General features: G+C 40.5%; 3 protein-coding genes across 3 annotated transcripts; all 3 read left to right on the forward strand.

Annotated features, from left to right (window-relative positions):
- Positions 1 to 157: 157 nt before the first annotated feature.
- Positions 158 to 4677, forward strand: LOC306749547 (zona pellucida sperm-binding protein 3-like; the record flags this gene model as incomplete). Its single annotated transcript, XM_079232864.1, has 9 exons — positions 158 to 529; positions 607 to 722; positions 802 to 905; positions 991 to 1165; positions 1467 to 1584; positions 1665 to 1747; positions 1843 to 1991; positions 2075 to 2233; positions 4634 to 4677. The coding sequence occupies 9 exons, from the start codon at positions 158 to 160 to the stop codon at positions 4675 to 4677; spliced, it is 1320 nt and encodes a 439-aa protein (XP_079088990.1).
- Positions 4678 to 5532: 855 nt separating this feature from the next.
- Positions 5533 to 9660, forward strand: LOC306749548 (zona pellucida sperm-binding protein 3-like; the record flags this gene model as incomplete). The annotated part of the gene is made up of 8 exons (XM_079232865.1): positions 5533 to 5904; positions 5975 to 6090; positions 6174 to 6277; positions 6345 to 6519; positions 6718 to 6835; positions 6916 to 6998; positions 7071 to 7210; positions 9335 to 9660. The coding sequence occupies 8 exons, from the start codon at positions 5533 to 5535 to the stop codon at positions 9658 to 9660; spliced, it is 1434 nt and encodes a 477-aa protein (XP_079088991.1).
- An 82-nt stretch (positions 9661 to 9742) lies between these two features.
- LOC306749550 (zona pellucida sperm-binding protein 3-like) lies at positions 9743 to 17643 on the forward strand (the record flags this gene model as incomplete). The annotated part of the gene is made up of 8 exons (XM_079232867.1): positions 9743 to 9801; positions 10652 to 10718; positions 12926 to 13126; positions 13194 to 13309; positions 13387 to 13439; positions 16991 to 17168; positions 17255 to 17372; positions 17554 to 17643. The coding sequence occupies 8 exons, from the start codon at positions 9743 to 9745 to the stop codon at positions 17641 to 17643; spliced, it is 882 nt and encodes a 293-aa protein (XP_079088993.1).
- Positions 17644 to 19385: the final 1742 nt, after the last annotated feature.

Consider the following 19385-nt stretch of genomic DNA (forward strand, 5'->3'; position numbering starts at 1 on the left):
CAGGCTGATTAGTGGATGAAAAGACTCAGGTGTGCAGTGGCGCTTTGTTGAGGCTCATTGTCTGAATATAAAGTAATAGATGCTTCATTGTGCTGCCTAGTGGGTCAGACAGGAGGACAGTTTGTAGTCTGAACTAGTTTGCTGGATTTTTTGTGCTATGAAGACTTTGTGTTTTTTGGTTCACCTCTTGGTTGGACTGTGTTTCAGGTCATATTTTGCTTTTCCTCCCCAAGATTACACTCAACATGCTTCAATTCAAATTCCTCAGATCACAGGGAGCTCCGAAAACACTCTGCAAGCAAAGGCTCCAACCGAGGAACGAGAGCAGGTGAATACTGTCAGAGTGACCTGCTATCCAGACTCATTGGAGATTATTATCAAAGCTGACATATTTAAAGTTGGAGCTCCTGTTGATAGCGATGAATTGCGCCTTGGAGTGGAGGACAATGACTACTGTAGAGCTACAACATCTTCAGGAGATGAGTACAGAATCCTTGTTGGTCTCGAGGACTGCGGCACCAAACATTGGGTAATGCATTTATTTCAATTAATTTATTATCCACAACACTATAGTTTTAAACTATAGTTCTATTCTACTCCCCACAGATGACTGAAGACACTCTGGTCTACACAAACCTGCTCATATACACTCCTGTGGCCTCTCCTGATGGGGTGGTTCGAATGGATGAGGCTGTAATTCCAATTGAGTGTCACTATGAAAGGTCTGTCTTTTAAAGTTAATCTCTTTAAAGAGCTCTAGACACTGTCTCACTATTTTAAGTTGCCTTTTCTGTTTCTTAGGAAGTACAGTGTGTCCAGTTCTTCACTCATGCCCACCTGGATCCCCTTCATGTCTACACAAGCTGCAGAGGCAACTTTGGAGTTTGACTTGAGAATTATGACTAGTAGGTTTCGTTCCTTTCCCTTTTTTTTTTTTTACTTATTTGCAGTCACCATCTTATTTTCTATATATTATATTTTTTTGTGCAGATGACTGGCTTTATCGAAGAAGCTCTAATGTGTTTTACCTCGGCGAGCCCATCTTCATCGAAGCCTCAGTCAGAGTTGGACATCACATGGGGCTCCGAGTGTTTGTGAGCAGCTGTGTGGCTACACTTTACCCAGACGTATACTCTGAGCCAAGATATGTTTTTGTTGAAAATGGGTAAGCACTTGGAAGATTTCTGCATTGTGTTCAGCCTTTTATGTCGCCAGCAAATGCTGTGTCTCATCAATTGCCCCAAGTGATGTCATGTCAGTTGGGTCTGAAGACTACAAATTGGAAAATGAGAAGTGTGGTGTTAAAAATAAATGAGTTTAGGCTAGCTAAAGTGCAGTTTGTTGACTTGTTTTCCAGATGTCTCACAATGTCATGACTCTGGTCTTGGCTCAACCACAACTGTATTTTGGCATTGAAGGGAAGATTAGCCACTACTGGCACAACTGACTCATTCTTCCCTCCACAGGTGCTTGGTGGACTCTGAGCTTCCAGGTTCTAGGTCTCACTTCTTATCCAGGACACAGGATGACAAGCTCCACTTGACCATTGATGCCTTTACATTTCTTAATGAGGATAGAGGACAAGTGAGGCTCTACTTTAACTGGCTCAAGTCATTATTACACATGTAGATTGTTTTCCCACACTCACTTTTATCTTCTCACAGCTCTACATCACATGTCACCTGACTGCTGTACCAACAAATGATGCAGAAGCACCAAATAAGGCATGCAGTTTTGTAAATGGAAGGTAAGTAGGAATCAGCCTGAAATGTGTCCTTGTTAAATGAGGATGTGTGTAAAATGCACAGTAAATGAGCTGTGACTATTTTAATTTCTTTTCAGATGGAGGTCAGCTGACGGTAATGACTATTTATGTGGGTATTGTCAAAGTCACAATGAGCCCCGCAGCCCTGGAAAGTTTGGTCCTCGTGGGTTTGAGAAGCCAGATGAACCTGCATCGTTTTGGAGGAGTGGACTGGGAACCGATACAGGTTGGGTTTCTTATAGAAACCTGTATGATGGAGAAAATGCAAGGTCAGGCTTCACACATGGTTTTGGACTTTTAATTCTTTAGTGTTGGAACAGGAGGCAAAAGTGGGTCCGATGATTGTCTTGCCAGCCAAGCAGAACAGTGGGCCAATACCTGTGGAGGAGCTTCCTCCTGGTCTGCATGAAATCAGCAGACCTTCACTGTCTGGCAGCCAGTGGAGAAGTGGAATAAATGACACCGTTGGTAAGTTGAACACAAAATCTCATGATTTTATCTTTTTGGGCCCATATGATGATGTTGCAGCACTTTCTACTCTGCAAAGAAAGATATTAACTCATGTCTATTCTAGATGAGAAGGGACTCCTTCTTGGTTCACAATCTACACCAGACGAGGTGGCGGTTCAGACTTTAGATTCTAAGCAGAATCAAAATGAATATAGTGGAACAGATCTAGAAGGTAAAATATGGAAATATCTAACAAATTGTCGTTTTAAATAAGTGGCATAGCAATACAACCAACTCTAATTACAGATGGAGATGCTGTGAACGTATCTGCCTTTCAAGAAAAGGAATTTCCAGAGGTCGACTTGGAATCCAAGGGAGCGTCGCTGGATGAAGACAGCATGTCAACCCTTGACGATGTCATCCCAACTGTTCAGTTTACTGTGGATGTGACTAAAATGTCAAATGAAACTGCAACAGAAAATGCCCTTTCAGATACAAATGACTCCATAATATAATAAACTATTGTTAAGTTAATTTTGTGTGCTGTTGCATTGTTTTCATGCAATGCAAAAATAACCTTGTTAAAGGGACCAATGTGTAGGCTTTAGTCTCATCTAGCAAGAGGGTCCAGACTTGCAACCAGCTGAATACTCTTCTTTCTAAAGATTTAAAGTTTTGGTTTCGCCACACATTGTTCTTCCTCCTGGCACAAAAGGTGAGTGTTGTATACTAGCCACTAAAACGTGTGTGAATTTGGGACTCCAGTTAAACCAACTTAAAAAATATCACAGGACAAAATATGAGCTTAACAACGGTTTCTGAGCTTTCTGGTGGTTCTCTAATGCTGCGTTCACACCAAACGTGACACGAATTGTCGCGTCGCGCTTAAATAAATATGGCTCAGTGTAGAACTGTCCAAATATAAAGGTGTGTATTAAGCTTGAATATTTGGTAACACTTTATAATTACTACACGTTGTTTAGCATTAGTTAAGTATGAGTAAAACCTTAATTAATGCATAAAGCATTGTTCCAACATTAATGCTGCAATTCAAACAGTTATAACTGTTTTTCTTGATAAGCTTGATTATTATGCATTTCATGATTGTTTTCATATTTTATAAATGATGGATTCTCCATTTGTAAATTAAGTAATATTTTACAAACCAACCATCAAGGACTTATAATGCAGTGATGGTTAATGAACTTTAACCAATAAGACATCGTATTAATAGAATTCGGTCTATGAATATCTGTATCATGTAGCATACAGAAAAGTGGTCCTGCACTTGACTGATTTCAAATGTCTTGATAAATTCCAAAAACCAACGTAAGAGCTGTGTACACGGGTACATAACGATAATTGTGTTAGCTTACTCCTCATTTGCATTAATAGCATACACACATGGAGCCAACACTTACGCTAATTTCCATAAAACATACATATTTATTACAACTTTAACTAACCTTGTGCCTCTTCGGGGGAGTCCTAATACATTTACTATTTCTAATGTGCATACAAAACTGACCATATTTTCTGTAGCTTTTCAACATTAAATCTGCAAACAAGGCCACTTCCTTTTAAACTCTGCGAGCCACCGTCAAAATAAACGCATCTCATCTTAAAACACACGAGAACGAGAGACGAGAACGTGCACGTATGTGCCAAATCATTAAGCTCGTTCGAGATGAGCCAGTGCTGCGCAGAATCGATCACTGCCGATCGGCGCACAATGCATGCCGGTTAGATTTGTGTCCGACTTGGTCCCGACTTGCTCGGACGTCATACACACGTGGTCAACAATAATTCCACGAGAGCAAGGCGGCCGTCGATTTTAGGGACAGGCACCGCAGTAGCTCTCCCTCGACTGCATGGCCCAGTGCATGATGGGAAAAGCCTGGCTGTCGCAACATCAGAGAGCTGATTGGCTCTTAGATCTGACAGCAAACACCACATGTTTTAGAAAATCCTTAATGTATGTGTAGTTGTAATACTTAACGCTAGATTGTTGACTAGTAATCTCATGCTTAATCTAAAAACATATGTTGTGTGGTTGTTAATACAAAATCGTCTGGATCCGCAGCTCTTACGAACGAGCCTATTTTGGCAGCAAGCTGAATTTATTTTAGGCCGCTGATTGGATGAATTGTATGTCACTCATTTATATCTTTAATCAGCAATTATCTAAACTACTTCTTAGACTCGCCCCTCTTGGGCCAAAACGATTTGGCCTACAGGTGCGCGTTCTCGTCAGACAGAAGACGGGCGGAGAGGATGTGCAGGAAAAGCATATATTTTGCGCAGATATCCTATTTTACAAATATTACTGGGTATATTTCTTTTTTCAAAAACCCAAATATTGACAATGATGATTTGTTATTATTATATTCTTTTTTTGTTTTGTTTTTGTGGCTCAAGGTCGGCCTAGGCCCCATGTTCCTCTATTGGCCGGCGGCCACTGAACTGTGTATTGTCTGCATAACAGTGAAATGAGATATTATGGTGCTGAATGATATGACCTAAAGAAAGCATATACAGAGAGAAAATAAGTGGTCCAAGTATAGATCTTTGAGGTATACCACATGGTGCTGTGCAGTTGAAGAGCTGAATGAATCAATTGAGACAAAAAATTTTCTATTTGACAGATAGGAGGAGAATCACTAATACATTCCAGAAATGCCAACCCAATCCTTCAATCCAACAAAACTTGAATAAATAATAAATGGATAGAGTTGTGCAAAACTTCAAATCTACAATACGACGGCCAAATACAGAGTACGACAACGCCCCAGAACAGGCAGAAAAACTAACATAGTTTATGATAATGAGGCAGCTCCTGGAGTAACTGGTTAGAAAACGAGAACTTGTCAAAAACAGAAATGCAAATGATTGCTCGATATGGTGTCCTGATTTATATATATATTTTAAATTACTTAAATTAGTTTAGATATTATTTCATGTAAATTATGGAGAGGCACTTTCTAAGTTTTTGTCTTTATGTACTGTAACATATATTTGAATTTCCAAAGAAACAAACAATATAGCAAATATGTGTGGGATGTTTTAACAGATTAAAAAGATGGTTGAATCCCCCTCATCAAACTTTGGGCTCGAGTCTTGGAGGGTGTGAAACCAATTACAGGCTGATTAGTGGATGATTAGATTCAGGTGTGCAGTGCTGCTTTGACGAGGCTGATTGTCTGAATATAAAGTAGGAAATGCTTCACTCAGGTTGTTGTGCTGCCTTGTGGGTCAGTGTAGGACAGTCTGCAGTCTGCAGTCTGAAGTCTGAACCAGTTTGCTGGATTGGTTGTGCTATGAAGACCTTTTGTTTTTCGGTTCACCTTTTGGTTGGACTGTGTTTCAGGTCATATTTAGCTTTTCCTCCCCAAGATTACACTCTCCATGCTTCAATTCAAAGTCCTCAGATCACAGGAAGCTCCCAACACACTCTGCAAGCAAAGTCTCCAGCCGAGGAACAAGAGCAGGTGAATACTGTCAGAGTGACCTGTCATCCAGACTCATTGGAGATTATTATCAAAGCTGACCTGTTTGAAGTTGGAGCTCCTGTTGATAGCGATGAATTGCGCCTTGGAGTGGAGGACAATGACTACTGTAGAGCTACAACGTCTTCAGGAGACGAGTACAGAATCTTTGTTGGTCTTGTGGACTGCGGCACCAAAGGAAGGGTAATGATAGATTAATTTAAATGAATTGATTGTCCACTCTACTAGTTTTTAACTCGTCTACTCTGCACAGATGACTGAAGACACTCTGGTCTACACAAACCTGCTCGTATACTCGCCTGTGGCCTCTCCAGATGGGGTGGTTCGAATGGATGATGCTGTTATTCCAATTGAGTGTCAATATGAAAGGTCTGTCTTTTAAAGATCATCTCTCTAAAGAGCTCTAGACACCATCTCTCCTTTTTTTTAAAAATGCTTTTTCTGTTTCTTAGGAAGTACAGTTTGTCTGGTTCTTCACTCATGCCCACCTGGATCCCCTTCACGGATACACAAGCTGTAGTGGCAACTTTGGAGTTTGACTTGAGAATTATGACAAGTAGGTTTTGTTAATTTCTCGTTTTCTGACTTTGACGTCACCGTTTATATACTTTATTTTCGTGCAGATGACTGGCTTTATCGAAGAGGCTCTAATGTGTTTTACCTCGGCGAGCCCATCAGCATCGAAGCCTCAGTCAGAGTTGGACATCACATGGGGCTCCGAGTGTTTGTGAGCAGCTGTGTGGCTACACTTTACCCAGACGTATACTCTGAGCCAAGATATGTTTTTGTTGAAAATGGGTAAGCGCAACATTTTGCTTTGTGTTGAGCCTTTTATGGCTCCAGAGAACACTGTGAACTCATCACCTTTTTAAGTGATATCATGTCACTCGGTGTCATTTGGGTCTGAAGACTACAAATTAGAAAATACATTTTTGGCATTGACGAGAATATCAACCACTGCTGGCACAACTGACTCATTCTTCCCTCGCTCCACAGGTGCTTGGTGGACTCTGAGCTTCCAGGTTCTAGGGCTCACTTCTTATCCAGAACACAGGATGACAAGCTCCACTTGACCATTGATGCCTTTACATTTCATAATGAGGATAGAGGACAAGTGAGGCTCTACTTTAACTGGCTCAAGTCATTATTACACATGTAGATTGTTTTCCCACACTTACTCTTATCTTCTCACAGCTCTACATCACATGTCACCTGACTGCTGTACCAACAAATAATGAAGAGGCACCAAATAAGGCATGCAGTTTTGTAAATGGAAGGTAAGTGAGATCCAGCCCGAAATGTGTCTCATTGTTAAACAAGGGTGTCTGACTATTTTAAATGTTTTTCAGATGGTGGTCAGCTGATGGTAATGACTATTTATGTAGCTATTGTCAAAGTCACGATAAGCTCAGCAGCCCTGGCAAGTTTGGTCCTCGTGGGTTTAAGAAACCAGATGAACCGTTTTGGAGTGGACTAGGAACTAATACAGGTTGGGTTCTTTATGGAAACTTGTATGATGGGGAAAATGCAATATTCAGACTTCACACATGGTTTTGGACTTTTAATTCTTTAGTGTGGGAACAGAAGGCAGGAGTGGGTCCGATGATCGTCTTGCCAGCCAAGCAGAAAAGTGGGCCAATACCTGTGGAGAAATGGAATAAACGACAAAGTTGGTAAGTTGTACTCCAAATTGCACGACTTCCCCTTTTTTTTTTTTTTTTTTTTTTTTTTTTTTTTTTTTTTTTTTTGGGCCCATATGTTGTTCAAGCACAAGCTGGATCTTAATGATGCATATCTGCTAGTTGAGAAGGGACTGCTTTTAGGCTCACAATCTACAGGTGCTGAATCAGACTTTACTTTCTAATCAGAATGGAGATGAAAATGGCGCAAACCTAGATGTGGGTTTTTTTTTCTATAAATGGCACTGGTATAGCACTTAAAACCAACTCTAATTACAGATGGAGATGACAATGATGCTAGAAAAGGAATTTCCCGAGGGCCACTTGGCATCGAAGGGGGCTGGACGAAGACGGCATGTCGACTGTCATCCCAACTGTTCAGTTTACTGTGGATGTGACTAAAAGTCAAATGCATCTGCAACAGAAAATGCCTTTTCAGATAAAAATTACCCCCAAAAATATAAATAATAAATAAACTATTGTTTCAGTTAAGTATTTGTTTGTGTGCTGTTGATGCATAGTTTGCCTGCAATGCACAAATAACCTGTTAAAAGGCCCAGTGTGTAGGCTTTAGTAAGCATCTAGGGTCAAGACTTGTTGGTTAAAAAAAATTGTTACCTTAACACTACATGACATCATTCACCCATTCATATACTAATGGGAGGAGCCACCCACCTATCAGGACTAACAGTCACACACCGCAGGCACAGCTATGGGAGCAATTGTGGGGCTTAGTGGCTTGCCAAAGGACACATCGACATGGGCTAGCTGAGCTGGGGCTTGAACCGCCAATCCTCTGAAGGACCACCCTGGTCAAAAGATTAGTGTTGTATACTCTCCACTAAAAACGCATGTGAATTCGGACACCATTGTTGGCAGTCAAATTCGGTTTACTCTCTCGCGTGAAAAGAGGGTGTTCGCAACAAAGGGGGCGTGGCTTCTCTCCGGGAAAAGCTTTCTTTTCCGTATCAACCATGGCATAAATGACCACTAGTTCTGCTTTATACTTGTGTAAATTCCACATGTCGGAACATCAAACTCCATCGTGTTTGGGTTCATAATAATATCCGTAGTCCCACAACAGTGTCTGAATGACTAGCGCTACTTCTGGCGTAGCAGCAGCAGTTTGATTCAGCGGTGACGGACGGAGCTTCTCAACGCTGATTGGCTAATGCAACTATGACTCACGCGATTTTATCGCTGGAGTTGGGACATTTCAACTCGTGCGGCGAACGACGTGTCAGTCACGTCGCCTGCCGGAAATGTCGCGCCTGTGCATTGACTTTGCATGTAATCTGGTTGCGCGACAAATTCGTGTTGCGTTCGGTGGAACACAGCATTAGTTTTCTAACTTTTCCCAGCTGTCCAGTTTCCACACCAAATGCATCCATATTTAGTCTGTCTTAATACCTTTTCCAGTATGAATTCTCCACATACTATTCTTGGAATTAGTTTGGGATGCTTGTTTCATCACTGTTATGGAGTTGGCCACAGAAGCGTTAAAGTGTAGAGACCAAAATTGCAAAAAGTACGGGTTACACTAAACTTCATGCGATTTAGCATTAGTTAAGTAGGAGTATAAACTTCATTTATAAAGCATTGTTCCAACATTAACACTCATGAGTATGCAATTCATAAACGGTTGTATTCTTGATTAATAAGCTTGACTAATGTGTTTCATGATTGGGTTTTTATACTTTATAAATGATGGCTTCCCCATTTGTAAATTAAGTAATATATCCATCCATTTTCAGCCGCTTATCCGGGGTCTGGTCCCGGTGGCAGCAGCCTTCTGGCTCAGTTCCCTCTTCAGCAAGACGGTCCCGGTGCAGCACCTGATTTATTGTTGCACCAATGATGTTGATCTTCGTCTCCATCTTACCCTCACTCGTGAACAAGACACCGAGATACCTGAACTCCTTTGCTTTCGATAGGCATTCTGTCCCTACCTGGAGGGAGCAATCTACCGGTTTCCGGCAGAGCACCATGGCATCAGATTTTGGAGGTGCTGACTCTCGCTGCTTCTCACTTGGCTGCAAAATGCCCCAGTGAATGCTGGAGGTCACGGTCCGAGGAGGCCAGCAGGACCACATCAGCAAAAAACAATCCCGAGACTCCTGAACCTGACGTTTTCCACCCCCGGCTGCGCCTAGATATTCTGTCCATGAAAATCACTAACATGACCGGTGATGAAAGGCAGCCCTGGCCGAGGCCAACACCCACCGGGAACGTGTCCGACTTAATGTCAAAGATCAGATGATGCGATTACAAAGTCGATCATTGATCTCCGGCCTAAGGTGTTCTGGTACCAGATAGACTTATGAGCCACCTTATGTTTGAACATGGTGTTCGTTATGGACAAACCGTGGCTCACCACTCGTGCCCGTCAGTGGCACGAGTGGTGAGTATCTTTCTTTGTTTGCTGGCACATACACATGATTGATTATGAGTATCTAGCTATCATCTGGATTGGTCTACTTACAACTGAGGTGGTGTGTGCCAGTCCCATGACCTCAAGTTTGTGACTAGCTTGCTAGCTAGCTACTCATAATCAATAATGTTTGTACCAGCAAACTAAAACACTCACCAGTCATGCCACTGACGGCATCGCCACCCATAGAGTAAACGTGTGTCCCACTATGTGCATTGTTTGCATCTTGCAATAAATATGAATGTTCTTTATCACGTTCTGTTGTGTCAAGTTTCCTTGAAGCCGCTTCCAGCGCTACTTCTGGCATAGCAGCAGTTTGATTCAGTGACGGCGGTGACGAAGGCGGAGCTTCTCAACGCTGATTGGCTTTCGCAACTCGGTGTCGGCCGAATCTTTCACCAGAGTTGAAATATTTCAACACGGAAAAGCGAATATTCGCCTCTATCGCGCCGCCCGGCGACACATTCGCTTTTTCGCAACCATTCGCGTCTGTGCATTGATTTAACATGTAATCTACTCGCGCAAATATTTCACAACTCTTTTGGTGTGAACACGGCATAAGAGGGTGTGACCAATTACACACCCTCAAGTGTGCAGTGCTGCTTTGATACAGGGCTGATCAAAATATAAAGTAAGAAATGCTCCTCAGTTCATAGTGCTGCCTGGTGGGTCACACAGACAGTTTTCAGTCTGAACCAGTTTGCTGTTATTCTTTGCTATTAAGCCCTTGAGTTTTTCGGTTAACCTCTTGGTTGAACTGTTTAAAGTCATATTTTGCTTTTCCTCCCCAAGATTACACTCAATATGCTTTAATTCAAAGTCCTCCGATCACATGGAGCTCCCTACATACTCGGCAAGCAACGGCTCCAGCCGAGGAACAAGAGCAGATGAAGACTGTCAGCGTGACCTGTCATCCAGACTCATTGGAGATTATTATCAAAGCATGTTTGAAGTTGGAGCTCCTGTTGATGGCGATGATATACGGCACGCCTTGGATTGGAGCACAGTGACTGTAAAGCTACAACGTCTTCAGGAGTACAGAATCCTTGTTGGACCAGTGGACTGCGGCACCAAGGTGTGCACTGTAATTATCACTAATGGAAGCGGCCACAGTGGGATAAAATGTAGCACGCAGAGAACAACTGCAAAAAAGAAATATGGTTTAGTGCAGAACTGTCAAAATATAAAAGTGTGTAATGCTGCAAACTTTATACTGAAGATATACAATGTCAAATTATTTCAAAAGTACAGAACAGAGGTGGAAACTGTACTATGTTGTATAAAGGAATAGAGACCATTCTGGCTCAAAGGTAGGGAAGTCCTGAGCTGTGGTTTAGAGACCAGGCAAAGCAGATGTGGATGCAGATGGCTTGTCTAGATTGCCTATTGATTTTGAGATACAAAAATCTGTGCACAGATGTCAGAAAACGGTAAGTGCCACTAAGCAGGTTATCCTGGTGCAGCAAGAAGAGCCAACACCATTGTTGAGCTCAGTCTCAGGCAGTCCTCTGCAAGAACAGATGATACAGAATGGTTTCAAAGACAAAATGGGGGATGCACAACAGATACTCTGTAATAGGCAAAGTATTGGCCTAGTCCTAATGTCCTAAGGAAAGCCCTGAGTTGAAGAACATTGTTAGGGAAGGGAGTAAACTGGAGATCAAGGCAGATGGATTTTTGCATAGGAGTCACTCTAGGGCCCAATCCCAGGCTGCAGTCGAATAGTCAAAAAATTAAAGTGTTAAAATGGATGAGCTCTTCAGTCAGAGTTATATTTTTGATTATCATCTTTTGAATCAACTATTTTGTCATATGACAATAAAACGTATCAAGTCAACACTTGTAGGTTAAACTAAGTTGTGTGGTGTTTCATAAACTGTTGTCTGCATATTAATATAATCATATTATAATCTGCATATAAACCATACAACATAAAGGCATATGAGACATTGTTAGTGTATGTAATGTATTTAATTCAGCATGTTTGAAACTGAATAAAGAGACAGTTTAGTAGCTTTATACTATGTGAAAAATACTTTGGTTTCACTTCCATATTCCTTCTTTCATGTCTATTAGTTACTATTAGTTGTTAATAAAGTAAGACTTTGAACCAGGTTGTTTGTGTTGTTAAAGTAATATATGAACCGGGTTGTTTAAATCAGTGGTTCTCAACTGCTCGGTCGCGGCCCCGTTTTCAAAAAGAAAAAAAATGATATATTTTTTGTTTTGTTTTGAACGTGTCCCTATTTTTTTTCATCATCGAGTGCAAGGTTGGGTCAAACCATCCTGATATGGAGGAGACTCTGGGTTTTTAGGATAATTAAATTAAACAGTCTACTGAATATAAAATTCCCAACTGATCGCTGCCTGCATGACAGGAACAAACTTAGGGGTCGTGAGGAGAATTGAGTGCTGCTTAATTTTCTGTAAAGCACAATGTTTTTCAGTATTTACCTATTGATGAGGTAATCACAAGAAAAGTTAATTTTGTATGAATCCTTTTGAATTGCACTTTTTGTTTAATTTTTTTTTTTTTTTTTTGTGGAAAAGCTGCTCCTCAAGACAGTGACTTTTTCCATAGTAAAATGTTTTTCTTATGGATTCAGTGAGTGTATTCTCTGTTAAAGTAAGGTCATTTAAAGCTTTTGAAACTACTTTTTAGTACTTTTTTATTTGTGCATGAAAGCTGTTGAGTCAGTTTAAAAATGGCTGAAGATTCTGAATTGTTATGTATGTTGTAATACCTCGTGTCCTGAAGATGCACTTTTTGGTTTGTTAATTCAAATGCAGCTAATTGAGTGTAAAAGGGAATAGTTCCCTCTCTAGCATCGCCACCAGCTGGTCGTTTTGGTTTATCATTAAACTTGTTTTTGTGTTGGCATACATATTCTGTACTATCTCAGGTTCAAACTGCACCATATTTTCATTAAATACATTTGAGAAGTTGAGAATGTTCCTTGATTTGGGTGGTGATTGTGGGTCCCGGAGCCAGACCAGTTGAGAACCACTGGTTTAAATCATCTGCATGACGCAACACTGTAAGAACACACGGACAAAGTATTTAAGATGCGCTTTATTGTTGTGTCAAGAGCAGGTGAATACTGTCAGAGTGAACTGTCATCCAGACTCATTGGAGATTATTATCAAAGCTGACCTGTTTGAAGTTGGAGCTCCTGTTGATAGCGATGAATTGCGCCTTGGAGTGGAGGACAATGACTACTGTAGAGCTACAACATCTTCAGGAGCTGAGTACAGAATCCTTGTTGGACTTGTGGACTGCGGCACCAAACAAAGGGTAATGATGAATATATTTATTTAATTTATTACACACTACTAGTTTTAAACTAATATACTCTCCACAGATGACTGAAGACACTCTGGTCTACACAAACATGCTCATATACTCACCTGTGGCCTCTCCAGATGGGGTGGTTCGAATGGATGATGCCGTCATTCTAATTGAGTGTCACTATGATAGGTTTGTCTTTTAAAGATCATCTCTTGAAGGTGCTCTAGAAACTGTCTTTATTTTTTGATGCTTTTTCTGTTTCTTAGGAAGTACAGTGTGTCCAGTTCTTCACTCATGCCCGCCTGGATCCCCTTCATGTCTACATAAGCTGCAGAGGCAATTTTGGAGTTTGACTTGAGAATTATGACAAGTAGGTTTCGTTAATGTGTTTTTTTTTATTTACTTGACGTCACTTGTTTTTATTTCCGTGCAGATGACTGGCCAAGATACGTCTTTGTTGAAAATGGGTAAGCACTTGGAAGATTGCTGCATTGTGCTAAGCCTTTTATGGTTCCAAAGAACGTTATGTAAAGTCTGAATAATTGCCTCAAGGTCATGTTGGTCTGTGTCAGTTGGGTCTGAAGACTACAAATTAGAAAATATATTTTGGCATTGAAAGGAAGATTAACCACTACTGGCACAACTGACTTATTCTTCCCTCTCCACAGGTGCTTGGTGGACTCTGAGCTTCCAGGTTCTAGGGCTCACTTCTTATCCAGGACACAGGATGACCAGCTACACTTGACCATTGATGCACACATCGGATCAGGGAAAAACTTTCCAAAAAACCCTTTCATGGGGTAAAAAAGGGAAGAAACCTTCAGGAGCGATACAGAAGGATAGCTCTCCCCAGATGGACAGAAACGATAGATGTCATGTGTACAGAATGAACAATGTAACAGCACAGGAAGTGGTGCCAAGAAGGCAGGTCCATGGAAACTTGAGAGGCAAGAAAGCAGAAAAGACCCTGGGGAAGAAGTAGAGTTAGTAATGTGCATTAAATCCTCCTGAAGGCGAGAGAGGCACTCTGTGTATCCCAAGATGTCCGCCAGCAGTTTAAGCCTGTACTAGAACTTCTGAAAGCTGGAGGGGAAATCTCTGACGTCAAATGATGGGGGACTCACTGGGTGAGTTGCCCTTGTGAATCGCAAGGGGATTTGCCTGACTCTATGAAAAAACTTCCCAAATCACAGGCCAGCCCTAACTATAAGCACGTTCAAAGAGGAAAGTCTACTCTTAAATGAAGTGACTGTCTGCCCCCCGGACTGAAAGGGGAAGCTGGTTCCACAGAAGAGGAGCTTGATAACTGAAGGCTCTGGGTCCCGTCCTAATTTTTAGGACTCCAGGTACCACAAGTATCCCCGATTCAGTGAGCGCAGCTCTCGTGGGGTAATATGGCACTATAAGCTCCTTAAGATATGATGGTGCATCACCAATTAAGGCTTTGTAGGTAAGGAGAAGGATTTGATTCGAGCTTCGACGGAGAGCCTGTGCAGAGCAGCTAATACAGGAGTAATGTGATCGCTTTTCTTAGTTTCCGTTGGTACACGAGCTGCAGCATTCTAGATCAACTGGAGAGATGTAGGAGTTATTAGAGCAGCCTATTGAGTTACAGTAATCCAGTCTTGAATAACCAAATGTGTCAAGTCATCCAGGTTATGTCTTAAATCATACTTTTAGCTTAGCGACCTTGTTGGTTTGCTTTGGCTTGATCGCTAGATATAATTGAGTATCATCGGCATAACAATGAAAGTTCATTCGAACATTTTTCTTCCTCCAAAGTGGGGCGTGACAGAAAAAGTTTGAGAACCACTGTTTTAAAGAAATACAAATTTGGTAATAGCATGTCATGAGTATTGCCAATAAGATCAAATTGGGCAACATATTCAGTAATGTTTTAAAAACTATAGAATTATGTATGAATCGTTTAATATAGATAAGGAAAAAGCTTCAGTGTCAACTCTAGATATTAACCTGTTTTATGGATGCAGTGGCAAGTTGACCAGCTAGTTTCTTGTACAGGATTAGGTAGGCCTCTGTGAGGTGTTTCTACTTGAGTAGGCTTGTTCACGGTAAATGTTTTCTTCCTTACAATCAATGTACTCCTTCAAATTAAAGCTATACTGTATTTGTCTTAAGGAAAAGGACAATGAAGGACAGTGAATCGCCTGTAGACAACACATTAAAACTGGATTCTCTGGAACTCAAAATTGTCAATGTACCATATTAGTCGATGCACATCAGATCATTACTACCATTAACTGTAAAAAATGAAGCCAAAGTACATCAGTATGGGATTCCTTGATGCTCATATTGACGTAGTTTTCGACTCGCCAAAGACAGCCTACTACAACAGCACAATAGAATTGCTAAAAATCAGTTAACAGCTTTTGGTTTTGGTGTGTCACCCCAATATTTGCAGTGGCCCCATTTGAACACCCCTCTGAACAATACCAGAGCGCACCACTGGCTAAGTGTGGGCCAATCACAGGCCTGTATCTCAGTGTGACTGCAGCTTTAATTCTTCCACATCAGGTAATGGGTAATTGCGTCCAGCTGTTGTCTCCAAGTGATTTGATTGGTCTGAACTGGCAGGTACTTAAGATTGAGTGTTTGAACCTTCTGCATCCTTTCTTAAAATTCAGTACAATTTGGATTTCTGAAATTATCATTAGCCGACTTGTCTTACTGATTGTGCTGAGAAGAAGGCTTTGCAGTGTTGTTCTGTTGCTTTGAGCACAATGGTAATAGCAGTTCACCCAGCCTTTCTCGCCCTGCTGATATCTTTTGCTTTTGGTTTTGGAAATGCCATTCGGACTTTGAAAGATGGACCTATGATCGATGCTGAAGGAAGGGAATATAAATCTACCAATTTCAGAATCGAGGCAGAAGACACCAGCTGGCCCCAACTCGATGATGAATCCACTGTCCGTATACAATGCACCGACTCATCCATGATCATTGTGGTAAAGGCTGACCTGTATAAAAATGGACTCCTTGTGTTGCCAGAGGAGCTTTTCTTAGGAGAACCGGAGCATTCACAGGGAAGTCAGTGCCGAGCTGTTGCTGCTGGTGACACTGAATATCTCATTGAAGCTGGACTGCAAGACTGTGGCTCCAAATTAACTGTAAGTGGTTGATACATGATGATGAATATATCTGGCTCAGTAAAAATTGAAGTTCCCTGAATTAAAATGTATCTATATTTGTCTCTAGATATCTAAGGACTTTGTGACTTACTCAAATGCGCTGATAATATCACCAGCTGCTGGTTACCATGGCATTACAAGAAGGCCGCATGCTGTAGTTCCGGTTTCCTGTCACTATAAAAGGTGATATTTCTATAATTGCTTTGTACAGAGAAGCTGTGACTTCCTGATGGCTGACTTTTAAACTTTTCTGTGACAGGACACAACTTGTGAGCAGTAATGTTCAGCAGTCACACTTGGCCCGCTCCACTCCTGCAAAGGTTTCCACTGCTGATTTCTCTCTAAAGCTGATGACTGGTATGTGTGCACAGCATGTTTTTGTGTGCATGCAGTGACGTCCGTCTATGTTTAGTTTGTTAACTGGATCTCCATTCGTTGACGCCTTAGCGGCCACTAATCTTCCAGACGTCCACAGACGGGACAAAATGTAATGCATGCAAGACGTGACAAGAACAGTTAATAGTACAAACAGAATAATGCTTAAGACAAAAAATAGTAGTCGGAAAACTAGTGCAGTCGAGGATTAGGATGTATATATTATGCAGTGCATCTGTAATTGATTCAAAGAAGGATCAGATGACTACAAAAGCAGTGGAACATGTCAATTAATGGCCTGAGGTGTGCCTTCATTTTTTTTTAATGACAGATTTACCTCATTTAGATGACTGGAGGAGTGAGACGTTGTCCCCGGTCTTCTACATTGGAGAACTCCTGCGCATCGAGGCATCTTACACTGGTCTTGCATCGGGACAAGGACTGCTCTTCATTGACAGCTGTGTCGCCACTCTGTCACCTGACACAATGTCAGTACCCAGATACTACTTCATTGAAAACCATGGGTAAGGGAAGTTTTTTTTATAGGCTGAGCAGTATGAAACAAAACTGTCTTTTGTCTTTGATGCTAACTTTTATTTGTGTTTGTCAGGTGCCTCACTGATGCAAAAGAGGAAGAGTCAAACGCTCTATTCCAACCCAGAACGAGTGCTTCTTCGCTTCAACTGCAGCTTGATGCTTTCCTGTTTCACCAGGATTCAAGGAACTCGGTGAGCTATTTTCATAGCTTTGTTGCTTTAAACATGTTTGGAAATACTCTCAGTTTATATGGTGACATTTCTGTGATATATATATATATATATATATATATATATATATATATATATATATATATATATATATATATATATATATATATATATATATATATATATTTTTTTTTTTTTTTAGATATTTATCACTTGCCAGCTGAAGGCAACTTCTGAAATGTGGCAGACCAGTCCCATCAACAAGGCCTGCAATTATGTAGATTCAAGGTGATTTTCTTTTGTATTGTAGCTCTTTAATTTACTATATAAAGCCTTGTTCAGGTTTATAGTTTTTAGTCTGTGGTGGATCATTGACATGGGAATCTTTTTAAAATGTGTGCAACATTGTATAGTCTTTAAAGACTGTAAAAGTTTTTAAGACTGAACTTGTAAAAAGATTGTAATCTTATGTTTGAATAATCTGTTTTCTGAAAGGATGTATGTGTTTGAAGGTGTCCATTATCCATGGGGCATATGCATGGTGTTTGAAGGTGTCCATTATCCATGGGGCATATGCATACAGAGATACAATTTCTCAGTTGGCTTTAATTTGAAGTAATTTATATCAAAAGCCAAGTTGGTGTCGACCCATCATTTTAAGTAAACAGTCTACAGTAATGTCTGCACAACAAATTGGGATAAACCAAATGCAATAAAAGTACAGAAATATGTATCACTCTGTATTTCTCATTTTCTGTGATTGCTTTATGAATACATCTGTATCTTTCTCATTAGATGGATAAATGTGGATGGCAGTGATGGATGTCAATGTTGTGACAGTATCTGTTCCACAAGCATTCCAGACTATTACACAAATATGAGAAGTCAGATCCCTGAAGGTATGATGTTTACAGAGTCTAATTATATTTTCATAGTGTGAACCTGTTCTGTGCAAACGCCCCGACAAAATGTCCCCTAATGACCGTTTTTGTATTTCAGATATCGTGGCATATGGAACTGTAACACTTGGTCCTTTGATGGTTTTCACCAGCAAGTAGACAAAGAACTGAAATCCAGACACACTTAATATATCATTGTTTAATTGTCTTGACATTGTGACATTAAAATCCACCATCCTAAGTTCTGTATTGAGTCTAATAGCTGTTTTTGGGGAGTGGGGAATGGTGTATTTTGCAAGAGTGAATCCTAAAACCTGTGGGGTAACATTTTTGCTCTTCTGCGTTCCTTATCACAAAGATTTTATTTTTTTCCAAATGTAAAGTCCGTGGCTAATGCAAGCTAGAGGCATTTAAACGTTTTCTTCTAAGATGTCAAATACAGTAACTTAACTTCAATATGCATCCGACCGTGTAGTAATTGCTGATTCAAATGCACCCTGTGGATCCCAGGTGTTAAAGGTTCTTGAGACTCATTTATTTATTTATTTTTTTTCAAAGACTGATCAACAAGATATGCTTGCTGTCTAATTATAAGAAAATGAGAAGAATGGCTCTTGTTTTGTAGTTATTAGAAATATCCATAACTATCCTATTAAGAGATGGTGGTTGTTGTTGTTTTTTTTGTTTTTTTTTATTACAACAAATGTATGTTTTGAGTTTAAGAAGATTATAGGAACATAAGCTATTTTTCCCTCTGGCCAAATGAAATCGCTTTTAGAAAGCCGCAACTGTCCTTAAATACTTAAATTGGTAAAACGTTCAAGTGTAATCTATTGAATTGCGTCATTCTTTAACTTCTTCTACACTTTGCCAACTTCAACCTGCGTCTATTAACGATGGTGAGTTCACTGCCCTCACATTGACTAACTGCACTCTAGTAGCAACAAGCTAGACAAAGCCTAGTATTACTTCTGGTTAACTCATTTAAAAAATATGGTTTATTAGGAACCGGCTTCCACGAGGGAAGTATGATGATCGGCGCATATATGAATTTTGATGTGGGGTGAACTAGTTTTCACAACAGGAAATGAGTAAACAATTCGTTATTAGTACCACCTACGTTAATGTTATTTGC

The sequence above is a fragment of the Taurulus bubalis genome (genome assembly GCF_910589615.1).
Source record: "Taurulus bubalis genome assembly, chromosome: 17".
Taxonomy (NCBI): Eukaryota; Metazoa; Chordata; class Actinopteri; order Perciformes; family Cottidae; genus Taurulus; species Taurulus bubalis.